The sequence below is a fragment of the Hypanus sabinus genome, unplaced genomic scaffold, assembly GCF_030144855.1.
Source record: "Hypanus sabinus isolate sHypSab1 unplaced genomic scaffold, sHypSab1.hap1 scaffold_118, whole genome shotgun sequence".
NCBI classification, from domain to species: domain Eukaryota; kingdom Metazoa; phylum Chordata; class Chondrichthyes; order Myliobatiformes; family Dasyatidae; genus Hypanus; species Hypanus sabinus.
The window spans coordinates 911,835-933,246 of NW_026779240.1; the positions used below are offsets into that span (position 1 = coordinate 911,835).

Genomic DNA, 21,412 nt, shown 5'->3' on the forward strand with positions numbered 1-21,412 from the left:
CCCATCTCTGTTTCCAAGAACCTTCTCCCGAGTAATGTAACTTCACACATTCTGACCACTAACATCTGGTACTTCCGTATTCCTGCCGGTGTCTTCGAGAGATGAGTGATGTACAAGACTTATTCAGTTCATCTGGCATGACCTTGCACTCCGAGCCCATTACTACCTCTCCATCATAATTTTTCAGTGGTTCGACATCCGCTTCTGCCTTTCTTTTACACTATAATTACCTGAAGAAACATTTGGTATCCTCTTTAATATTACCGGCTAGCTCACTGAAGTGTTCCATCTTTTCCTTCTTAATTATTTTAGTTGCATTCTGTTGGTTTTTAAAATCTTCTCAATCCTTCAACATACTAGTGATTTTTGCTCTATGCCCTCTCTTTGGTTTTTCTTAACAGCCACGGTTTTGTCACCTTAGCTTTAAAATTCTACTTCCTCTTTGTGATGCATAGAAATTTGAGGGGCGAAGAACATCTCAGGCAGAACTGCAGTCAGCTCGACTTCTTCAGTCTGCAGGAAATTCAAGGGGAACCTCTTCACCCACAGAGTGGTGACTGTTTGGAACTCATTCACATGGACAGTGAGAGGTGAACAACAGGGGAGGATTTGAAAGATCTGCTGTGGAACAGAATCACTGGCAAGGTCCAGCCGGCCTGAGGTGACTCTCTGCTGTACACTAGGTGTGTTATAAATTCACTAAGCACCGGAGACAGTGTTTAATATAGAGTTGATTTATTTGTCACAGGTCTAGTCCCATTAAAGGTGACTATGCAGCAGAAGAAACTCCTCACATGCCTGGTGAGCAGCAGCAATAATTGCAGAGTTCAGCACCGACACTCACTCTCGAATTTGCATTCAGCAACGCTGATGAATAAATATTCAGCATGCAGCTCATTGAAACGTTCTCCCAGTGTGAACCGGTAGTGTGTGGTAAGTGTAACACGCTGTAAGGTTTCACTGCTAAAGTAACGGCCTCTCTGTAATGTTTCGCTGCTGAGGTAATGGTTTCTCTGTGGCAGCAATGTTTAGGGTAAGACTAGAGGAAATAGGGTTTTCGAGTGTGGGGCTATGCAATGACAGAAATATTCTTTCTTGTGAGTCTGGAAGAGAGATTTTCACGGTTTTTTGCTGGCGAGAGATGAGAAGACGTGAATGGAGAGAGCGGGCCCTTTTTCTTTTTTTTCAGTTTCTTTACTAACCCTGTAATCAAAATAAGTATTATAGAGCTCAATCGTTTAATTGCATATTGTGCATCGTTTGTTACTTCGGGGTACTGATCTGTACCATGGGAAACATCACACAGCATTCACCCAAATGAGATTTCCTAAGTTTGCTCGGGCTGGGGGGGGGGGGGGGGGCTATCACCCCGTATATTAAACTGCCAGCTGAAGCGATCGTTACGTAAGGTTAGATGAATGAGTGAATAGCTTCCCTCATTCACAGCAGATGAACAACCTCTCCACAGTGTGTACTGAATGATGCACTTTTGGTTGATTTGGCTGTGAAAATCTCCTGATAAAGTCTGCACAGGTGATTAGTCTCTACCCAGTGTGAACTCGCTTGTGTCTCTGTAGTTGAAATGACAAAGTGAATCCCTTCCCACACATTGAAGCCAGAATTATTCTTCTCCGTCGAGTCTACGCCGTAGGCTCTACTTGGCCGCGTACCCGACGCTGCACCCTCGGCTGTACTGTATGCCGTAGCCTAATGCGCACATACCTAAAAATGCAACTACGCATCACAGCTACGCAGACGACAAGAACTGTGATTGGTCCACTTAGTAGCAGCCAGTTTCCTTTTCTTTTTCAATCTTTTTATTAAGTTTCAAATTTAATAAGCATAGCAATTATATAACGATACAAAGAGATCGGGATTACATTAATAACGGTTGACACGTAAAAGCACAGATTTCAAATGACAAATATAGTTTAACCTCCTAATCTCATAGCAACTAACCATGAAAGAGATATTATAAAAGGAGAAAAAAATCGTAAACTAGAAAAAACACTAAACTTAAAAAAAGACAGAATTGGGCTGTCATATTACAACGGCTGAAATTATTTGGCGTTAACTCCGCTCGTCTATACAAGAACAAAAACTTATTACACAAGATTCGGAAAGGGTCAACTTACATCATATGAAACTATTGAATAAATGGCCTCAAAGTCTCTTCAGATTCAACCGAAGGATCCACAGTACCACTCCTAATTTTTTCCACGTTTAGGCATGTTATGGTTTGGGGAACCATTCAAATGTAGTAGGGAGATTGGAATCTTTCAATTTAAGTAAAGTAGATCTGCTGGCCGTTAATGTAACAAATGCAATTAGACGACAAGCTGACGAGGATAAATGACTAGAGTCCATCACCGGTCGTCCAAAAATTGCGCTAGTCGGATGTGGTTGTAAATCAATACGCAGAACTACTGAGATAATATCTCAAAATATCCTTCCAATATTTTTTTAGAGGAGGACAAGACCAGAACATATGTGTCAAGGAAGCTACCTCGGAATTACATCCATCAGAAACAGGATTTAATGGCAGTAAAAATGAGCAAACTTATCCTTGGACATATGAGCCCGATGAACCACCTTAAATTGCATGAAGGCATGTCTGACACACACTGAAGAGGTATTTTCTAGTTCAAGAATTTTCTCCCATTTCTGTACAGGTAAAGGTATCCCAAGTTCTCTTTTCCACTCATTCTTAATTTTATCAGAAGTATCCAAGTGTATTTCATAATTAAATCATAAATAAATGATAATAAACTCTTCTGATGTGGATTTGAACTTTTTTCCCCCGTAACTTCAATTTGATGTGATATCGGAACAGAAGGTAAAATAACATTCAAAAAGTTTCTAATCTGTAAATATCAGAAAAAGTGTGATCTAGGCGAATTATATATATTAGAAAGTTGTTCAAAAGAAATAAAACAATCATCCATAAATAAGTCACGAAAACATAATTTTCCCTTTGTTTGCAATAAAAGAAAAGCTTGATCAATTTAAATGGTTGAAAGAAAAAAAAATAGATATAATAGAACTTGACAGTATATATTTATTTGGTCCAAAAACGTACCAAAATTGAAACCATATTCCTATTGTATGCTTAATTATTGTAATTACCATTTGCTTATTAAATTTAGTAAGTGGAAAGGGAACCACAGCCCCTAACATAGAAGCCAATGAAAACTCCTGTCGAGACTCACGCTCAAGGTTCATCCAACTCTTGTGTCCAAAACATTAAATATCGAATATTAATTGCCCGATAATAAAAACTATGATCCGGCAAAACCAAGCCGCCTTCCTTTTTTGATTTCTGTAACTATTTCTAATTTAACCTGGGATTTCTATTCTGCCATCCATATGCAGAAATTTTAGAATCAATAATATTAAAAAAATGTTAGAGATAAAAATTGATACTGCCTGAAATAGGTACTGAAATTTAGGTAAAATAATCATCTTAATAGCATTAATGGAACCAATCAAGGATAAGGACAATGGGGACCATTTAGTAAACAATTGTTTAGCCTGATCAATTAAGGGTAAACATTAACTTTAAATAAATCGTTGTGCTTCTTAGTAATTTTAACACCCAAATAAATAAAATAATCAGCAAGCAATCTAAATGGTAACTGTCTGTAAATTGAGACTTGCCTATTTAATGGAGAAAGCACTTTTATTAAGATTCAGTTTATAAGCAGAAAAACTACTAAACTGTGCAAGATGTGTTATTACTGCAGGAATGGATTACTCTGGATTAGAAATATCTAGCGACAGGTTATCTGCATATTGTGATACTTTACGCGTCCCATTCCCATGAGTAACACCAAATATATTGGGTGAATCACGAATAGCAATTGCCAAGGGCTCCAGGCCAATATCTGATAGTAAGGGACAGCCTTGTCTAGTACCTTGGAAAAGCCTAAAGAAAGGGGATCTCTGATTATTAGTGAAACAGACGCCAAAGGTATATGTTATATCAATTGTATCCAAGATATAAATTTTGGGCTAAAAGTAAATTTCTCTAGTATTTTAAACAAATATTCCCATTCAAATGTATCAAACGCCGTCTCGGCATCGACCGAGATAACACATTCTGGTGTCTTAGATAAAGTCATGTATACAATGTTCATTAACCTCCAAACATTAAAATGTGTATAATGATTTTTAATAAATCCTGTCTGATGCTCGGAGACAATTTGTGGCAATATCTTCACCAATCTAATTGCTAATATTTGAGAAAGGATTTTAGATACAACATTCACAAAGATATAGTTCTGTCTGTTGCACATTCAGTGAGATCATTTATCATTTTTGGGAATTAAATAAATTGATGCTTCATAAAATGTTTGTGGTAACTTATGTACAAATAAAGCATCTTTAAAAATTTTACCTAACCAGGGAGAAAGTAAACCGGAAAAAGATTTTAAAAATTCAGCTGTATACTCATCCGGACCAGGTGCTTTACCAGAATTCATTGAATAAATTGCTTTCTTTATTTCCTCTTCAGTAATGGGTGTGTCTAATACTAAATGTTCATCAACTGATAATTTCAGAATATTTAATTTCCTGAAAAATTCATGCATTATGATAGAATCCTCAGGAAATTCTGATTAGTATAAATTGGTATAAAATTCTTGAAAAAATTTGTTAATTTCGTCATGGTCAACCGTCAAAGTACCATCCTGTTTAAGAACCCTATTAATCTGAAGTTTCGCTAAAGCAGCTTTTAATTGGTTAGCCAATAATTTACCCAATTTATCAACAAATATATAAAGTAACTGATTTTCAATCAGGGATGTTAATAACAAATGATGTTGCATCTGAAGTTCAACTCTCTCTTTATAAAGCATCAAATGGGGAGCAATAGAATAATTTCTATCAATTTCTTTAATCTTATCAACCAATGTACGTATTTCATTATTAATTTGAAATTATTTTTTTTTTCAATCCAGCAGAGTGTGAAATAATTTACCCTCGGATATATGTTTTAAAGGCATCGTGTGATATCCCACTTAAAATTTCTTCCGTTGAGTTAGTTGAAAAGAAAAAAGCAATCTGTTCTTTAATGAAATTAATAAAATTTAAGCCCTGAAGTAAAATAGAGTTGAACCGCCTTTGTTTGGTACCAAAGGTTACATCAGTTAACTTAACTGATCATTTCAAAGGTGCATGATCGGAAATGGCAATGTTATCATATTCACAGGCAGTGACAAATGAAACTAATCGAAAATCAATAAAGGTGTAAAGGAATCTAGAGTAATTATGATATACATGAGAAAAAAGAGAACTCTTTTTCATTAGGATATAAAAACCTCCTAATTTTTAAAATTCCAGAGTCAACTAAGAAGGAATTAATAAAAATAGCAGATTTGTTTGTAAGTACCTGATTAGGCACAGACTTATCCATCATACGTTTCAGACATCAATTAAAATCTCCACCCATTATTACCATATATTCATATAAATTGAGAAGAAATGCAAAAAAGTGCTTAAATTCAGTATAGTCAGTATTTAGTGCATAAATATTAACCAAAACTAATTTATTGTCATAAAGTTAACCGGTGTTTAATAGAAGTCTATCATATTGGTCTGAAATTGTATCATAGTGAACAAATGAAATCTAGGAGTCTATAAAAAAAAGAAACACCTTTCACCTTAGTCGATGAGTTAGAGTGAAACTGTTGGTCTTTCCGAAAACTAAGGAAGCGCTGATTACCCTCCTTACTCAGATGAGTCTCCTGCGCAAAAATAATCTGAACATTCAGTCTATGAAAAACTCAAAAAATATTCTTCCATTTAATTGGATGATTCAAACCGTTCGTATTCCATGAAACAAAATTAATAATGACAAAATTAATTAGGAATATCCATTTTCCTTAAATAAACAATGTAGTATGTAAAGGGTTAACCATATTGCATAGGAAACTCACGAATCAGGAAGATGGAAAATAGTTTAAAGAGGAAACGGAAGTTACGACAATACAGACATTTTTGTAGTTTCAGTTCAGCCAAAAAGAAAAAAATACTAGACTAAAAATAGCCCTACCCCCCCCCCCACCCCAAACCACAAAGAATAAAAACCTGGCCAATAGATAGCCAAACAACTATCTAAGAACCTCCCTACCCTTGTCTCCCTTGAGGGCAAATCTATCAAAATAAAAAAAATAAGAAACAAACCACCCATTGTCAAAACATTACGAGAGGAATGTCAAGCAGATGTTAGAGAAAAAACAGCCAATTGCAGACCATTTTAAAAGGAAAGGTCTTAAAAATGACACAAAATACAATTTTAATAATATTTCAAGAAAAAGGAAATAATCAGCAAATCAAAGTCTTAATGATTTTCAAAAGCAAACAACTAAAAATAAAAAAGTAAAACAATGAAGGAAAAATTAAAGGAACTTTAACGTGGAAACATAATAAACGTCCGTACGTCAAAACACAGTGCGACTGTAATCAACCCAAGGGCAAAGTTCTAAAGTGTCCAAATCTATAAGCTGGTTGTTAATTAATAAACCAGATACACAGACATAAAGGAACCGTAAATTTCATAGACATCCACGCTCAAATATTGATCTTCAAAACATTAGACATCTGCGTTCAAGCTTAGATCTTCGAGAAATTGTTTTGCTTCATTCACGGATTTAAAGCATTTGAATGATTTGTCGGGCAGAGCAACCCTTAGGTGAAATGTTTAGAACAAAGCTGGACAAAGATTCCTCTGATATAATTCTGACATCACCATTTTAAAATGCAATCTTTCTTGCATAACCTCAGGACAAAAATCTACAACAAAATGAAACTTAAGATGCTGATGCTCAGTAACTCCTTTCTGATGAGCAATCGGAATGAAGAGCTCCTTAGTATTCCCATTGTGACATCGTAGAATTACATGACGCGGTTTTAACCCTTTCGACGGTTTTGGTTTCAGCGCCCGATGTGCGCGGTCGAGCGCAGGAAGAGAAGAAAAACCTCTGAGCCAAAGACCTCCATTCAGAATTGAGAAAAAAATGAGTAAGATCCCAGCTCTCAATGTCCTCACTGTGTCTATTATTCGCAAATTCAGTCTGTGGCTTCGACTCTCCAAATCAATAATCTTGACTTTATTCTGCTCCAATATATGAGTGGTCAAAGTTCATTTCTTTTCCAAAGAATTCAATTTGTGATCTCTGTTTCAAGCTGTTACAAGCGATGAAATTTCTCACTGCTGTTTTTTGTTCTTCTTTTCAAGTGTTGCCAACCTACCTTCACTCTCCTTTAACCATACTTCCAAGGTAGTAAACCTTTTAGCAAGTTTTTCATCCAAAAGAATCGAGATAGCCTGTAAAGTAAGTTGAAACTTTTTAGGCTGTTCAAAGACACCTGCTTTCTTCCCATTTCCATTGCAGTTTCCTTGCCTTCAGCTAATGCCTTTCTTCCTCTGTAAGCCATTTTAGTCGATTAAAATTCAAATTCAAATATATAAAAGTGTTATAAACACTTTGATAAAGATATTAAAGGGGTGGTAAGTAAATTTAAAATGAATAGAGCAAAGCCGGAAAGCGACTCCATGTAGCGCCTCCAAGAGAGTCTTTTGCCTAATGTAGCCTAACGTGCACATTCCCAAAACTGTAACTATGCATCGTGGTGACACAGACAGCAAGAACTGTGATTGATCTACTTGGCAGCAGCCAGTTTCCTCCTACGCATATCCTGTTGTTTCAAAGTTGGAAAATGGAACAAATTGAGGAGAGGGTAAGTGAGGAAGTCAGAAAATATGTACATTTGCACGACTCTTCACCGGCACACAATAAAGACTTGAAAATGGCATCAAATTTGTGGAAAGAAATTTCCACAAGAGCGGCTTGGACGTCATGGACTGCACAAAGAAATGGAAAAATTTCTCTCTTTCTGCGCTGCAGTAATTTCAATAAAAGTAACTCTTGTTCAACATCCATTAGCTCCAACTCCAACAAGATGAACTCAGCAGTTGCCATCGTTCCCAACTCCACTCGAGTCAATTCAACACAGTGGAATAGCACCCCAACACCAACTAGCATTTTGGCAGAGCAACGCAGGCACACAAACACACAAGTAGAAATGCTCACAACTGTGTAGACAACATGCATGGGCTACTGCATATGCTACACCATAGTGCCTACTCAGAGGTATAATTCAGGCTTGAGCAGGTGAATGGCTTCTCCCCAGAGTGTACTGACCGGTGTGCTTGTTGGTGGGATGACTGTGTGAATCCCTTCCCACAGTCTGAGCAACTGAACAGCCTCTCTCCAGTGTGAACTCGCTGATGTACCTTCAGTTGAGATGAGCAAGAGAATCCCTTCCCACAGTCTGAGCAGGTGAACGGCCTCTCCCCAGTGTGAACTCGCTGGTGTACCTTCAGATGAAATGACCGAGTGAATCGCTTCCCACAGACTGAGCATGTGAACGGCCTCTCCCCAGTGTGAACTCGCTGATGTAGCTTCAGTTCAGATGAGCGAGTGAATCCCTTCCCACAGTCTGAGCAGATGAACGGCCTCTCTCCAGTGTGAACTCGTTGATGTACCTTCAGTTTAGATGAGCAAGTGAATCCCTTCCCACAGTCTGAGCAGCTGTACGGCCGCTCCCCAGTGTGAACTCTTTGATGTACCTTCAGTTGAGATGACTGAGTGAATCCCTTCCCACAGTCTGAACAGGTGAACGACCACTCCCCAGTGTGTACTGACTGGTGTCTCAGTAGCTGAGATGACAAAGTGAAACCCTCCCCACAGTACGGGCAGGTAAATGGCCGCTCCCCCGTGTGAACTGACCTGTGTGCTTGTAGGTGAGATGACTGAGTGAATCTCTTCCCACAGTCCGAGCAGGTGAACGGCCGCTCACCGGTGTGAACCCGCTGGTGAGCCATTAGGGCGGATGACCGAGTGAATCCCTTCCCACACACTGAGCAGGTGTATGGCTTCTCCCCAGTGTGAGCTGACTGGTGTCTCAGTAGCTGAGTCGACAAAATGAATCCCTTCCCACAGTATGAACAGGTAAACAGCCTCTCCCCAGTGTGAACTGACCTGTGTGCTCGTAGGTGGGCTGACTGAGTGAATCTCTTCCCACAGTCTGAGCAGGGGAATGGCCTCTCCCCAGTGTGCACTTGCTGATGTACCTTCAATTTAGATGACTGAGTGAAACCCTTCCCACAGTCTGAGCAGGTGAACGGCCGCTCCCCAGTGTGAACTCTCTGATGTACCTTCAGTTCAGATGTCTGAGTGAATCCCTTCCCACAGTCTGAGCAGGTGAATGGCCGCTCCCCAGTGTGAATTCTCTGATGTACCTTCAGTTTAGATGAGCAGCTGAAGCCTTTCCCACAGTCTGAGCAGGTGAACGGCCTCTCCCCAGTGTGAACTCGTTGGTGAGCCATTAGGGTGGATGACTTAGTGAATCCCTTCACACAGTCTGAGCGGGTGAAAGGTCTCTGCCCCAGTGTGAATTGACAGGTTTGTTTACAGGAGGGAACACCTACTGAATCCCTTCTCACACAGAGATCAGGTGAATGGCATTGTCCCAGTGTGAACTTGCTGATGTCCCTTTAGCTGAAATATCTGAATCCATTCATACCGTCTGAGCAGATGAATGGGAATCACCTGTTTAAAATGACAGGCGTGCCAGTCGGTCAGATGATAGAGTGAAATCCTCCCCACAGCCTGAGCAGGAAGGATGATCGAGTGAATCCCTTGCTCCACTTCCTAAATATCTGGACAGAGACAGCAAAACTGGCGTGGTGCATTTTAGATTCCCGTAGAGAAATTTCTTGTCATTTGGAACCTGTAAAAAGATTAACAAAATGCATCCGTGGGTCTAGGACAACATTTCAGATGGGATCACTTGAGTTGTGAAGCTGTGAACTGACATCACACTGTTACAGTGAGGTTCAACACATGTTGGAGAGTGAACTCATCATCTAACTGGGCACACTGCTGGTATCTATAAGATGCCTCTCTCTATAAGAATGGAGCATTTCTGGCCTGGCACAGTTTGGAGAGACATTTGTATTATCCCTGTTCCCACTGAGCAGCACGGGTTCCTGGCCCCACAGTAACTGAAACACTCTCAGTCAAATAGCCTGCAGTGCATTCCACGCACCCACCACTCTCTGGGTAAAAATCTTACCCCTGACATCCCCTCGGTACCTATTTCCTTGCAGCTTAAAACTCTGCTCCCTCGTGTTAGACATTTCAGCCCTGGGAAAACAAACCTCTGGCTATGAACACGATCTACGTCCCTCATCATCCTATACACGTAAAAAAGACTCTAAACATAAACAATGAAATTATACATTGCTTTGGAAAATTGTTAGAAGTATACACGATTATGAGGGTATAGATAGGGTAAATGCAAGCAGATTTTTCCACTGAGGTTGGGTGGGATAATAACCAGAGGTCATACGTAAGAGGGGAATGTGAAAATTTAACGGAAACATATGGAAAAGGTCTTTACTTAAATGACAGTTAGCGTGTGGAATGACATGCCAACACAATTGGTGAATATGAGTTCAGTTTCCCTATTTAAATGAAGTTTGGATGGGAGCCGGGATGGTAGGCATATGGATTTGTATAAAAAGGGCACAAAGGATATTGGGAACCAAATTCACCACAACCACAAACTGTTCCTGCTGCTACCATCCAGCACACAGCACCACAGCAAAAGGACCAACAGGCTGCAGGACATCATCTTCAACCAGGCCATCAGACTGATTAATTGATTCCTATGCTTTCTTGTCTGTGCTATATACAAACTAATTATTATAAAACAATTTAAATTACACATTGCACATTTAGATGGTAATGTAATGTCAATATTTATACTCCTCATCTATATGAAGGATGTATATAATAAAGTCAATTCAATTCAATTCACCATCTCCACTATCTGTTCTGTCATTCTGGCTCCCATTCCCCCTACAACTTACTTTAACCACATAACCATTGCCCCCCCCCCCCCACTACCTCTGGCAAGCCTTACCACTAGGATATTAGTCACCTCTTGATCTGTTCCCCTAACTAACGAATCCTCTATTAGCCCTCTGCCAGGGAATTCCCACAACAGCTTCTAAAGTAGTCTTCCTGTTGTTGTGGGGGATGGCCACTAGAGTACTCTGTGATGCCTGTTTAACCTCATTCCCCTTCCTGACTCTCACCCAGTTTCCTGTGCCCTGCATCTTCGGTGTAACTCACCTTTCTGCATGTCATATCTATCAACACCTCCAACTCCTGGATGATCTGGAATTCATCCATATCAAGTTCCAGCTCTTTGAAGTGCAGGGTTACAAGCTGCAGCTGGATGCACATCTTGTATGTGAGGGCATCAGGGACACTGGAGATCTCCCCGCCTTCTCACCAATAGCCCCTCTAACTTGTAATCATCAGTCTGCAGATACTGTGCATTTTTTATCCAGTGACAAGATGTGCACAGTGAATTTTATATAGAGATGTATTCATTTTCATAGCTGGCAAATCACTGTTGACAGGAACTTTGATCTCCTCTGGGTTCGATCAAGTTCATCTGCACTTTCACAAAACCTATGTAGCAGGCCTGGAATGGGTAATGAAGGATTTTCTCACCAAAGTATTTGCATATTGTCCATATGTGGTTTGCTTGTTAAATTACACATTAAAAATTCAGATTTCCAAATATCACTCCACTTCTTCCCACTTGCAAATTCTCCAGCAACTTTTGCATCACCACAATGCACACAGGTATCACCAGTTTCTATATTGTACAAAAATATTCCCCTAAACCCTCCCCCAATGACTGACAGTGGTGAACTCAGTGAATGCAATGCCAATGTATATGAAGGGAAGGGCAGTAGTCTGTCTCACTGGAGTCTGGCATATTTTTGATGTAAAAGCCACTTGTTGCCCAAGCCAAAGGTGTTTGATATCATTATGTACCCAGAGAGAATGGGACAAAACATGTTCTCACCGGTAGAAAAGTCCAGAGCAACAGGAGAACAAGCAACAAACACAAAATACTGGAGGAACTCAGCAGGCCAGGCAGTATCTGTGGAAAAGAGTACTAATGCTGAGTTCCTCCAGTTTTTTGTGCGTGTTGCTTGGAATTCCAGCATCTGCAGATTTTCTCTTGTTAGAGGTTGGACGTAGAACAAAGGCGATTTTCTCAACTGGTGATGTAAAATATTTTGTTCCCTTTCTCCGAGTTCCTAATCCTTGCATTTAGATAGCTGGAGCTCAGCTCTGTCTGAGAGATCCATCGGTTCCCATTCCCTCATCAGCCGGAAGCTTCCCGGGGCCCGTGTACAGATAGTGGGACTGAGAGTGAGGGACGAGAGCAGGACTATCCCGGGATTGCAGGTCACGGTGACCGGATTTCACAGGAATTGTCCTGAAGTCGGTGTTTAAGATAAAAACACAGAGAAACTTTCTTACCTGCACCAGAAATTTTCAAGGCCTTCGGTGTACTACGCGCATGCGTGATACTCGTAGACGTCATCAGCGCTGAGCCTGCGCATTTCATCGGTGCTTCGGCGCAGGGGAAATTTTTAACGCAGCGCCTTATGGGTAATCACGGTGCCATTAAACATTTCTGCAAGCACCGGTTCAACATCTATACCTCATTTTTTTCGTGTATATAGAAAAATCAGCAGCTGGTTTAACGCGGAAAGCGGCTCCCATAAACAATATACTCAATATCAAAGTGTATCTAATGCTAAAGTAAAACGCAGGTGTAAAACACAGGAGATTCTGTAGTTGCTGGAAATACAGGGACACACACATACAAAATGCTGGAGGAACTCTGCAGTTCAGGCAGCAACTAAGCAGAGGAGTACACACTCGGCATGCGGAGCGGGCTTGGTCTAAACTTTGTCTATTCCTCTCCACATTTACTGCCGGATCGGTTGATTTCCAGCAGTATTTTGCAGAAATTAACCACTTTTTTTTCAGTCAACCAGTTTCCAAATGCTTCTGATCTTTCTTTTGTAGCCAGCTCTGGGAAAAAGCCTCTGGTTATCCACACGACCAATGCCTCTCATCATCTTTTACATCTGCATCAATGTATTATACGAAGTGACAGTCACACATCCGTTGTGCACTGCGTGCTGATGATCGACCCAAACTTGTGAGTAAAGGGTAATCAAAGCTAGTGGCATGAGTTACAGGGCAATAGAGTCGTGGGGCAATTGAAACAGAAAGCAACAAATGCAGGACTGAGAGTATTGTATTGGAATGCACGCAGCATAAGGAATAAAATGGACTATCTTGGAATTCAGCTCCTGATTGGCAAACGTGACGCTGTGACCATCTGTGAAACTTGGCTAAAGAATGGCTGTCATTGGGAGCTGAACGTCCAAGGATTTAAGGTGTATCAGTAAGATAGGTGAGTGGGCACAGGAGGTGGTGTGGCCATGTGTACAAGAAATAATATTAAATCATTGGAAAGAGATGACATAGGATTGGAAGGTGTAGAGTCTCTACAGGCTGAATAAAGAAATTTACGATGCGTGTCGATGCTTTGGACTACGGCATAAATGGATTTGTGGCTAAATTTGCCAATGATACCAAGATAGGTGGAGGAGCGGGTAGTGTTGAGGAAACAGAGTGGCTGCAGAGAGATTTAGGTAGTTTAGGGGAATGGGCAAAGAAGTGGCAAATTGCTGGAAGGAGTAAACGGACAGACTATTGTTCAGATGGAAAGAGAATTCAAAATGCATAGCTGCAAATGGACTTGGGAGTCCTTGTGCGGGATGCCCTAAAGGTTAACTTCCAGGATGTGTCTGTGGTGAAGAAGGCAAATGCAATGTTGGCTTTCATTTCTAGAGGTACAGAATATAAGAGCAGGGATGCGATGGTGAGGCTCTATAAGGCACTCGTGAGATCACACAGACTATTGTGTGCAGTTTTGGGCTCCTTATTTTAGAAATGATATACTGACATTCGAGAGGGTTCAGAGAAGATTCACGAGAATGATTCCAGGAATGAAAGGGTTACCATAAGAGGTCAGGGTCCAGGGTCTTCTCCTTAGACCCTTCCTCTACTCTCTGTGCACCCATGACTGTGTTGCCACCCACAGCTCCAAACAGCTAATCAGATTTACTGACGATAGTACACTGATTGGCTTAATCTCAGATAACAATAAGACAACCTACAGGGAAGAAGTCATTCACCCTGACACACTGGTGTCAATAAAACAAACTCTCCCTTAATGTAGCAAAAGCAAAGGAGCTGGTTGTGGACTGAAGGAGGAACGGACAGAGGGAAGCCCCAGTTGATATCAATGGATCTGGAGTTGATAGGGTGTATAGATTTAAGTTCCTTCACACATCACCGAGGATCTCACGTCGCCTGTATATACCGGCTGCGTGGAGAAAAAGGCACAGCAGAGCCTATTTCACCTCAAGCCACTGGAGACCAGAGTCACCCCAACCAGAAACTATCCCAGCTACTACCATCCGGGAAATGGTACCGCTGCATAAAAGCCAGGACCAACAGCTTCTTCCACCAGGCCATCGGACTGATTAATTCATGCTGGCAAAATAGTATTTGTATGTTATACTTTTGTACATACTATTTATTATAAATTATGATATTGCACATTGCATATTCAGACGGAAAAGTAAATATTTTTACTCAGGTATATAAAGGATGTAAGTAATAAAGTCAACTCAATTCCCTGCCCATCTAGGATAATCTGTATCCCACCAGCTGAATGATATATATCAAGTATCTTATTCTACCTCTGTCCAGCCTGTATCCCATCACCTCAATGATATATATCAACCATCTTGTTCAACCTCTGTCCAGTCTGTATCCCACCACCTCAATGATATTTATCAACCATCTTGTTCAACCTCTGTCCAATCTGTATCCCACCACCTCAATGATATTTATCAACCATCTTGTTCAACCTCTGTCCAGTCTGTATCCCACCACCTCAATGATATATATCAACCATCTTGTTCAGTCTCTGTCCAGCCTGCATCCCACCACCTCAATGATATATATCAACCACCTTGTAGATACTCTGTCCACTTGTATCCCACCAATTTATACATCAACAATTTATCTTCTACCGCTGTCTTCATTGTGATGTATTTTGCCTTACTGAGTTATTTCTGAAATCAGTGTTTGTTACCTGGGTCTACCAGAGGATTTATTAAATGAGGCACATGGTAGTGTAAAGACAGCCATTACGATTTTAGCTTCGAATTTACCAAGTGTCCGCCGTGTTAATCTTTATCGGAAGGGGGCTTGGAAGCAGAAATAATGGATTGATAGTGGGATGGGGAGGATGTTATGTGTATTAACTGCTCATCCCTGTACTGGATTGAAGAGAAAACTAATGAATATTGGCATTATATTTGTGCAACTTTGTTCAGGCCATCACAAGTATCTTGTAATCTGTTTATAGTTGTGCATCGTATAAAGTGAAAAGTGAAAATACTATATCCGTTCAGCAGATCGGGCAGCATCTTGGACAGTCCCAGTTCCGACACTGGATCTTCTACAGTTTCTTCTTTCCACAGATCCAATCTGATGTACCGAGTTTCCGGCACTTTAATTTCAATTTGATACTAAACTTGTTTTATTCCTGTTAGCCTACAGGAAATGCGATGGTCAATAGTGCTGTGCATGATCTCAGTTAACAATAGGATAATGATAAATTGTGTTCAGTTTAGCTGGTGGAGACAATGTGAAATGTGAAACATGCCTGCAGTTGCCCCGCCCCAGGTTTTCCAGCCCAACATCTGGCTCAGTCAGAGGTTCATCAGGTTCCCGTTCTGCCACAGGTTGATGTCGGAGTGTTGATGCTTGAACTCTGAATGGCCGAGACACTGCAGCATATTACTGGCAACAAGGAGTCCTGGGCGAGTTGCTGTTTGAGTTGTAATCCTGGGCAACACTGGGCATATAGACCTGTCAGTATCTGGGATTTGACCCAGGACAGTACTTCCACAGATGGAAGATGAATGTTCCTCTTTTCACAATGAATCAAATTTTTTGGGGTGCTGGGCTTTGGTTTTGGGGAAGTCCCTGATTAAACCACGCACTGTGAGATGTAGGGATGACGTACGAGGATTCCAGGTTCAGAGAGTGACAGATTCAGCTGTGTGACTCTGCGTGGTTGGATCCTGGAATATCGCAGTGTTAGATCCAAGTTCAATAGACTCGGGGATAAACTGCCTAGGGTTATGATATGTGAGCGAGTATTTCTGTTCTGGGTTCAGATGTTTGTTTCTGGAGTCCCTTTGGAAGCAATAACTGCTATACTGAGGAGTGGATGAGTTACCATCCCATCCCTCACAGCGAGAGGCTGTGAGTAAACGGGCTGTTCCGTGTTTGCAACAGAAATAGACCCGTGAGTTTGGTGTTCAAACTGTGGTTGGAAATCCCCCCTTACTGCCACCTGCCTGTCACTCGGTGGAATGCAGGCAGAAGCTCAAGATGCTCGAAATCTTCACAAAAACTGAAAATAGTTGACACCACTCTGAGGAACGGCTTTGAATCCAAATCGCGAACTTCGTCCTCTTGAAATGGACCTGTGCACAGGCGCTTGTTTAGTGATACTTAGTGGAACAGTGAAGGAACCACAGTTTCCCCTGTGAATTATCCTGGTACCACTTTGCCTGTTGTTCCGGGAAATGTTTTCAGTGCAACTGCTGCTCACATGGTTTACAAAAGTAATCTCAGGAGTGAGAGGGGTTATATCGGACAAGCATTTGATGACTCTGGGCCTGTACTCTATGGATTTCAGAAGTATAGAGGTGGACGGGATCTTAATTAAACCCACAGAATGCTGATCAGCATGGTGACAGTGGACATGAAGAGGATGTTTGCATCAGAAGGAGAGCCTGTTATCTGAGAGGACAGCCGCAAAATAAAGAAGTTTCCCTTTAAATCTGAGATAAGAGAAACTTCTTCAGCCAAAGAGTGTTCGACATTTGGAGTTTGTTGCAACAGATCGTGGTTGAGGCTGTCATTTGGTATGTTTATAGCAATATATTATTATTCACTAGAGTAGAAATCATGTTTTATTAGCCAGAACTACTATACGATTAAATTAAATACAACACGAGGCATGGTTAAAAGAGCCATTACAATTTTAGATTAATTATTTCAAAATGGCTGCCGTGTTACCCTTTGTCCAAATGTAATTCATAGCGCGTGATGTTGAGTTTGTTATTTCCTTTTTCAGTTACTTTTGTTGAGCCACTTCCTCCTTTTCCATGGTAACAAACCACTAGCAGTGCAAGAAATGTTACATAATTTCCTCGCTCTGTGTTCACTTCCACGCAGCGTAGAGACAGTAACCTCGGGAGCAAATGCAACAGAATGATAGTGGGATTAAACGGTGCTGTCAGCATAGGCTGTATGGAATGAACTGAGAATATAGAAATATAGAAAATCTGCAGCATAATACATAGGCCCTTCGGTCAACTGTGCTGTGCGAAACGTGTACTTACCTCAGAAATTTCCTGGGGATACCCATAGCTCCCTACTTTTCTAAGAACCATGTACATATCCAAGATGCTCTTAAAAGGCCCTACTCTATCCACCTCCATCACTGTCGGCGGCAGTCCCGTCCACATACTCACCACTGTCTGGGTAAAAGAGAAGACATACCCCTGACATCACCTGGGTACCTAATTCCAAGCACCTTAAAACTGTGCCCTCTCGTGTTAGCCATTTCAGCCCCGGGAAAAAGCGTCTGACTATCCACACGATCAATGTTCATATCATCTTATACACGTCTATGAGATCACCTCTCATCCTCCGTCGCTCCAAGGAGAAAAGGCAAAGTTATCTCAACTTTTCTCAGAAGGCATGCTCCCAAATCCAGGAAACATCCTTGTAAATCTCTTCTGCTCACTTTCTATAGTTCCTACTTCCGTCGGGTAGTGAGGTAACCAGAACCGAGCACAATACTCCAAGTTGTGTCTGACCAGGGTCGTATATAGCTGCAACATTAGCACTCAGCTCCTGAATTCAGTCCCTCTGTTGATGAAGGCCAATGCTCCGTATGCTTTCTGAACCACACAGTCAACCTACGCAGTAGTCTTGTGTGTCCTATGTACTCGGACCCCAAGATCACTTAGATCCTCCACACTGCCAAGAGTCTGACAATTAATACTATATGCTACCATCATTGATGAACTAGCAAAATGAACCACCTCACACTTTTCTGGATTGAACTCCATCTGCCACTTCTCAGCCCAGTTTTACACCTGATCGATGTCCCGCTGTAACCTCGACAGCCCTCCACACTATCCACAATACCCCCAACCTAAGTGTCATCAGCAAATTAACTAACCCATCCCTCCACTTACTCATCCAGGTCATCTCTAAAAATTGCTAAGGGAAGGGTGCCAGATCCCTAAGGCACAGTACTGGTCAGCGACCTCAATGCCGACTACAACAACAACTCTTTGCCTTCTGTGGACAAGCTAGTTCTGGATCCACAAAGCAAGATCTCCTTGGACGGCTGCGTCTTTACATTCTCAATAAGCCTTGCATGGGGTACCTTATCAGACGCCTTGCTGAAAACCATATACAATACATGTACTGCTCTAGCTTCATCAATGTATTCAGTCACATCATTAAAAATCAATGAGGCTCGTAAGGCACGACCCGACTTTGACAAACCCATGTCGATTATTCCTAATCATATTATGCCTCTCCAAATGTTCAGAAATCCGGCCTCTCAGGATCTTCTCCACAAATTTACCAACACTGATGTAAATTTCATTGGTGTATAATTTCCTGGGCTATCTCTACTCCCTTTCTTGAATAAGGGAACAACATCTGCAACCTTCCGTTCAGTTAATATCTGTGCATTAAAAATCAACAAAGACAGCTGTTACAGTAAATTTAAAGTAAAAAGGGAGAATGTTGGAAACATTCAGCGGATCGGCAGCATCTCGGACAGTCCCAGTTCAGAAACTGGGTCTTCCACCATTTCTCCTTCACGGATGTACCCTGGTGTACTGAGTTCCCAGCATTTTCTATTTTATAATTTTACATTGTGTTTCTGCAACCCTGAGGTTACCTCGCTTGTTCTCCAGGCTTACATGTTAAAAATCCCCAACTTTTATTATAGCATTGCTCTTCCTACAGACATTTTCTATTTCCTGCTCTAATTTCTAATCCACATCCCGGCTGTTGTTTCGAGGCCTTTATAAAACTGCCATTATGGTCCTTTTACCCTTGCCATTTCTTACCTCAACCCATAAAGGCTCTACTCCTTCGGATACTATGTCATACCTTTCACATGATTTAATATTATTTCTTATACACAGGCCGCACCGTCCCCTCTACTGACTAATCTATCTTTCTGACACACCGTATATCCTTGGAGGGATTGCCTACTGATTCTCTGTGGTTGGATGTTAGGAACAGGAAAGGGTCAATAACTCTACTGTGTGTGTTTTTAGTAACAGGGATATCGAGGAGCAGACAGGGAGGCAGATTCTGGAAAGGGGTAATAATAATAGGGTCGTCGTGGTGGGAGATTTTAATTTCCCAAGAATTGATTGGCAACTCCATAGAGCAAGGGGATTAGATGGGGTGGAGTTTGTTAGATGGGTGCAGGAAGGTTTCTTGACATAATATGTAAATAAACCTACAAGAGGAGAGACTGTACCTGATCTGTTATTGAGAAATTAACCTGGTCAGGTGTCAGAACTCTCAGTGGGAGCCCTTTTTGGAAATAGTGATCACAATTCTATCTCCTTTACCATAGTATTGGAGAGGGATAGGTAGGGACAAGTTAGGACAGCATTTATCTGGAGTAAGGGGAAATATTAGTCTACCAGGCGGAAAAATGGAAGCATAAATTGGGAGCAGGTGTTCTCAGGGAAATGTACGGAAGAAATATGGCAAATATTGAGGGGATATCTGCATGGGATTCTGCGTAAGTACGTTTCAGTGAGACAGGGAAGAATAGTAAGGTACAGGAACCGTGGTGTAAGAAGTCTGTTGGACATCTAGTCAAGAAGAAAGGAAATGCGTACCAAAGGTTCAAAAACTTGGTAAAGATACAGATCCAAAAGATTATACGGCAAGCAGGAAAGAGCTGAAGGATGAAATTAGGAGAGCGAGAAGGGGACATGAGAAGGCCTTCAGGGCAGGATTAAGGCATTAATAAAGTATGTGAAGAGCAAAACCATAAGATATGAGAGAATAGGGACAATCAAGTGTGACAGCGGAAAATAAATGAGTCTGGAACTGGAAGAGATAGCAGAGGTATTTAATGAATACTTTCCTTCAGTATTCACTGCAGAAAAGCATCTTGGCGATTGTAAGGATGACTTACAGCTGACTGAAAAGATTGAGCATATAGCTATTAAGAAAGAGGATATGCTGGAGCTTTTGAAAATCATCAAGTTGGATAAGACACCGGGACCGGACGAGATGTACCAAGGCTATTGTGGGAGGAGTGGAAGGAGATTGCTGGGCCTCTGGCGATAATCTTTGCATTAACAGTGCGGACGGGAGAGGTTCCAGGGATTGGGAGTGCTGCGGCTGTCGTTCCCTTATTCAAGAAAGGGAGTAGAATAGCCCAGGAAAACGTAAACCAGTGAGTTTTACCTCAGTTGTTGATAAGTTGATGGAAGACATCCAGAGGGGCTGAATTTATGAATAATTGGAGGGGCATAACATAATTAAGAATAGTCAACATTGTTTTGTCAAAGGCGACCTGCATAATTGAATTGTTTGACGATATGACAAAACGCGTTGATGAAGGTGGACCAGTAGGTTTAGTGTGTATGAATTTCAGCAAGGCATTTGATAAGGTACCCCATGCAAGACTTATTGAGAAAGTAAGGCTTGGGATCCAAGGGGATATTGTTTTGAGGATCCAAAAATTGGCTTGCCTACAGAAGGCAAAATGCGGGTGGGTCATATTCGTCATGGAAGTTCGTGACAAGTGGTGTGTCTCAATGATCTGTTTTGGGATCCTTTCTCTTCGTGGTTTTTGTAAATTACTTGGATAAGGAAGTGAAGGCTGCGTAAGTAAATTTGCTGCTGACACAAATGTTGGAGGTGTTGTGAATATTGTGCAGGGATGTCAGACGTTTCAGCGGGACATCGATAGGATGCAAATCTGGGCAGAGGAGTACAGATGGAGTACAACCCAGATGAGTGTGAGGTGGTTCATTTGGGTAGGGCAAATATTATGACAAAATATCGAATTAATTTTAAGACCCTTGGCAGTGTGGAAGATCAGAGGGATCTCGGTGTCCGAGTCCATAGGACACTTAAAGCTGCTACACAGCTGCTCAAAGCTTGACTCTGTGGTTGAGCAGACATATGGCGCATTGGTCTTCAACAACCGTGGGACTGAGTTTCGGAACCGAGTGGTAACGTTGCAGCTATATAGGACACTGATCAGACCCCACTTGGAGTACTATGCTCAGTTCTGGTCA

The 21,412-nt window shown here is 41.3% G+C and overlaps 1 protein-coding gene and 1 long non-coding RNA gene across 2 annotated transcripts; one reads left to right on the forward strand and one right to left on the reverse strand.

Moving 5' to 3' along the window:
* The first annotated feature begins 235 nt into the window (after positions 1–235).
* Positions 236–5,110, forward strand: LOC132386488 (uncharacterized). The gene is made up of 3 exons (XR_009509553.1): positions 236–661; positions 749–933; positions 2,468–5,110. It is a non-coding gene; the product is annotated as an uncharacterized LOC132386488 (long non-coding RNA).
* Positions 5,111–7,544: 2,434 nt separating this feature from the next.
* LOC132386489 (zinc finger protein 229-like) lies at positions 7,545–12,484 on the reverse strand. Its single transcript, XM_059958781.1, has 2 exons — positions 12,417–12,484; positions 7,545–9,795 (listed from the first exon to the last, which is right to left on the reverse strand). The coding sequence occupies exon 2, from the start codon at positions 9,389–9,391 to the stop codon at positions 8,144–8,146; it is 1,248 nt and encodes a 415-aa protein (XP_059814764.1). The 5' UTR covers positions 9,392–9,795; positions 12,417–12,484; the 3' UTR covers positions 7,545–8,143.
* Positions 12,485–21,412: the final 8,928 nt, after the last annotated feature.

Excerpts from the sequence above, each read along its gene's own strand:
- LOC132386489 (XM_059958781.1), bottom strand. The coding sequence starts at position 9,391 with ATGGCTCACCAACGAGTTCACACTGGGGAGAGGCCGTTCACCTGCTCA.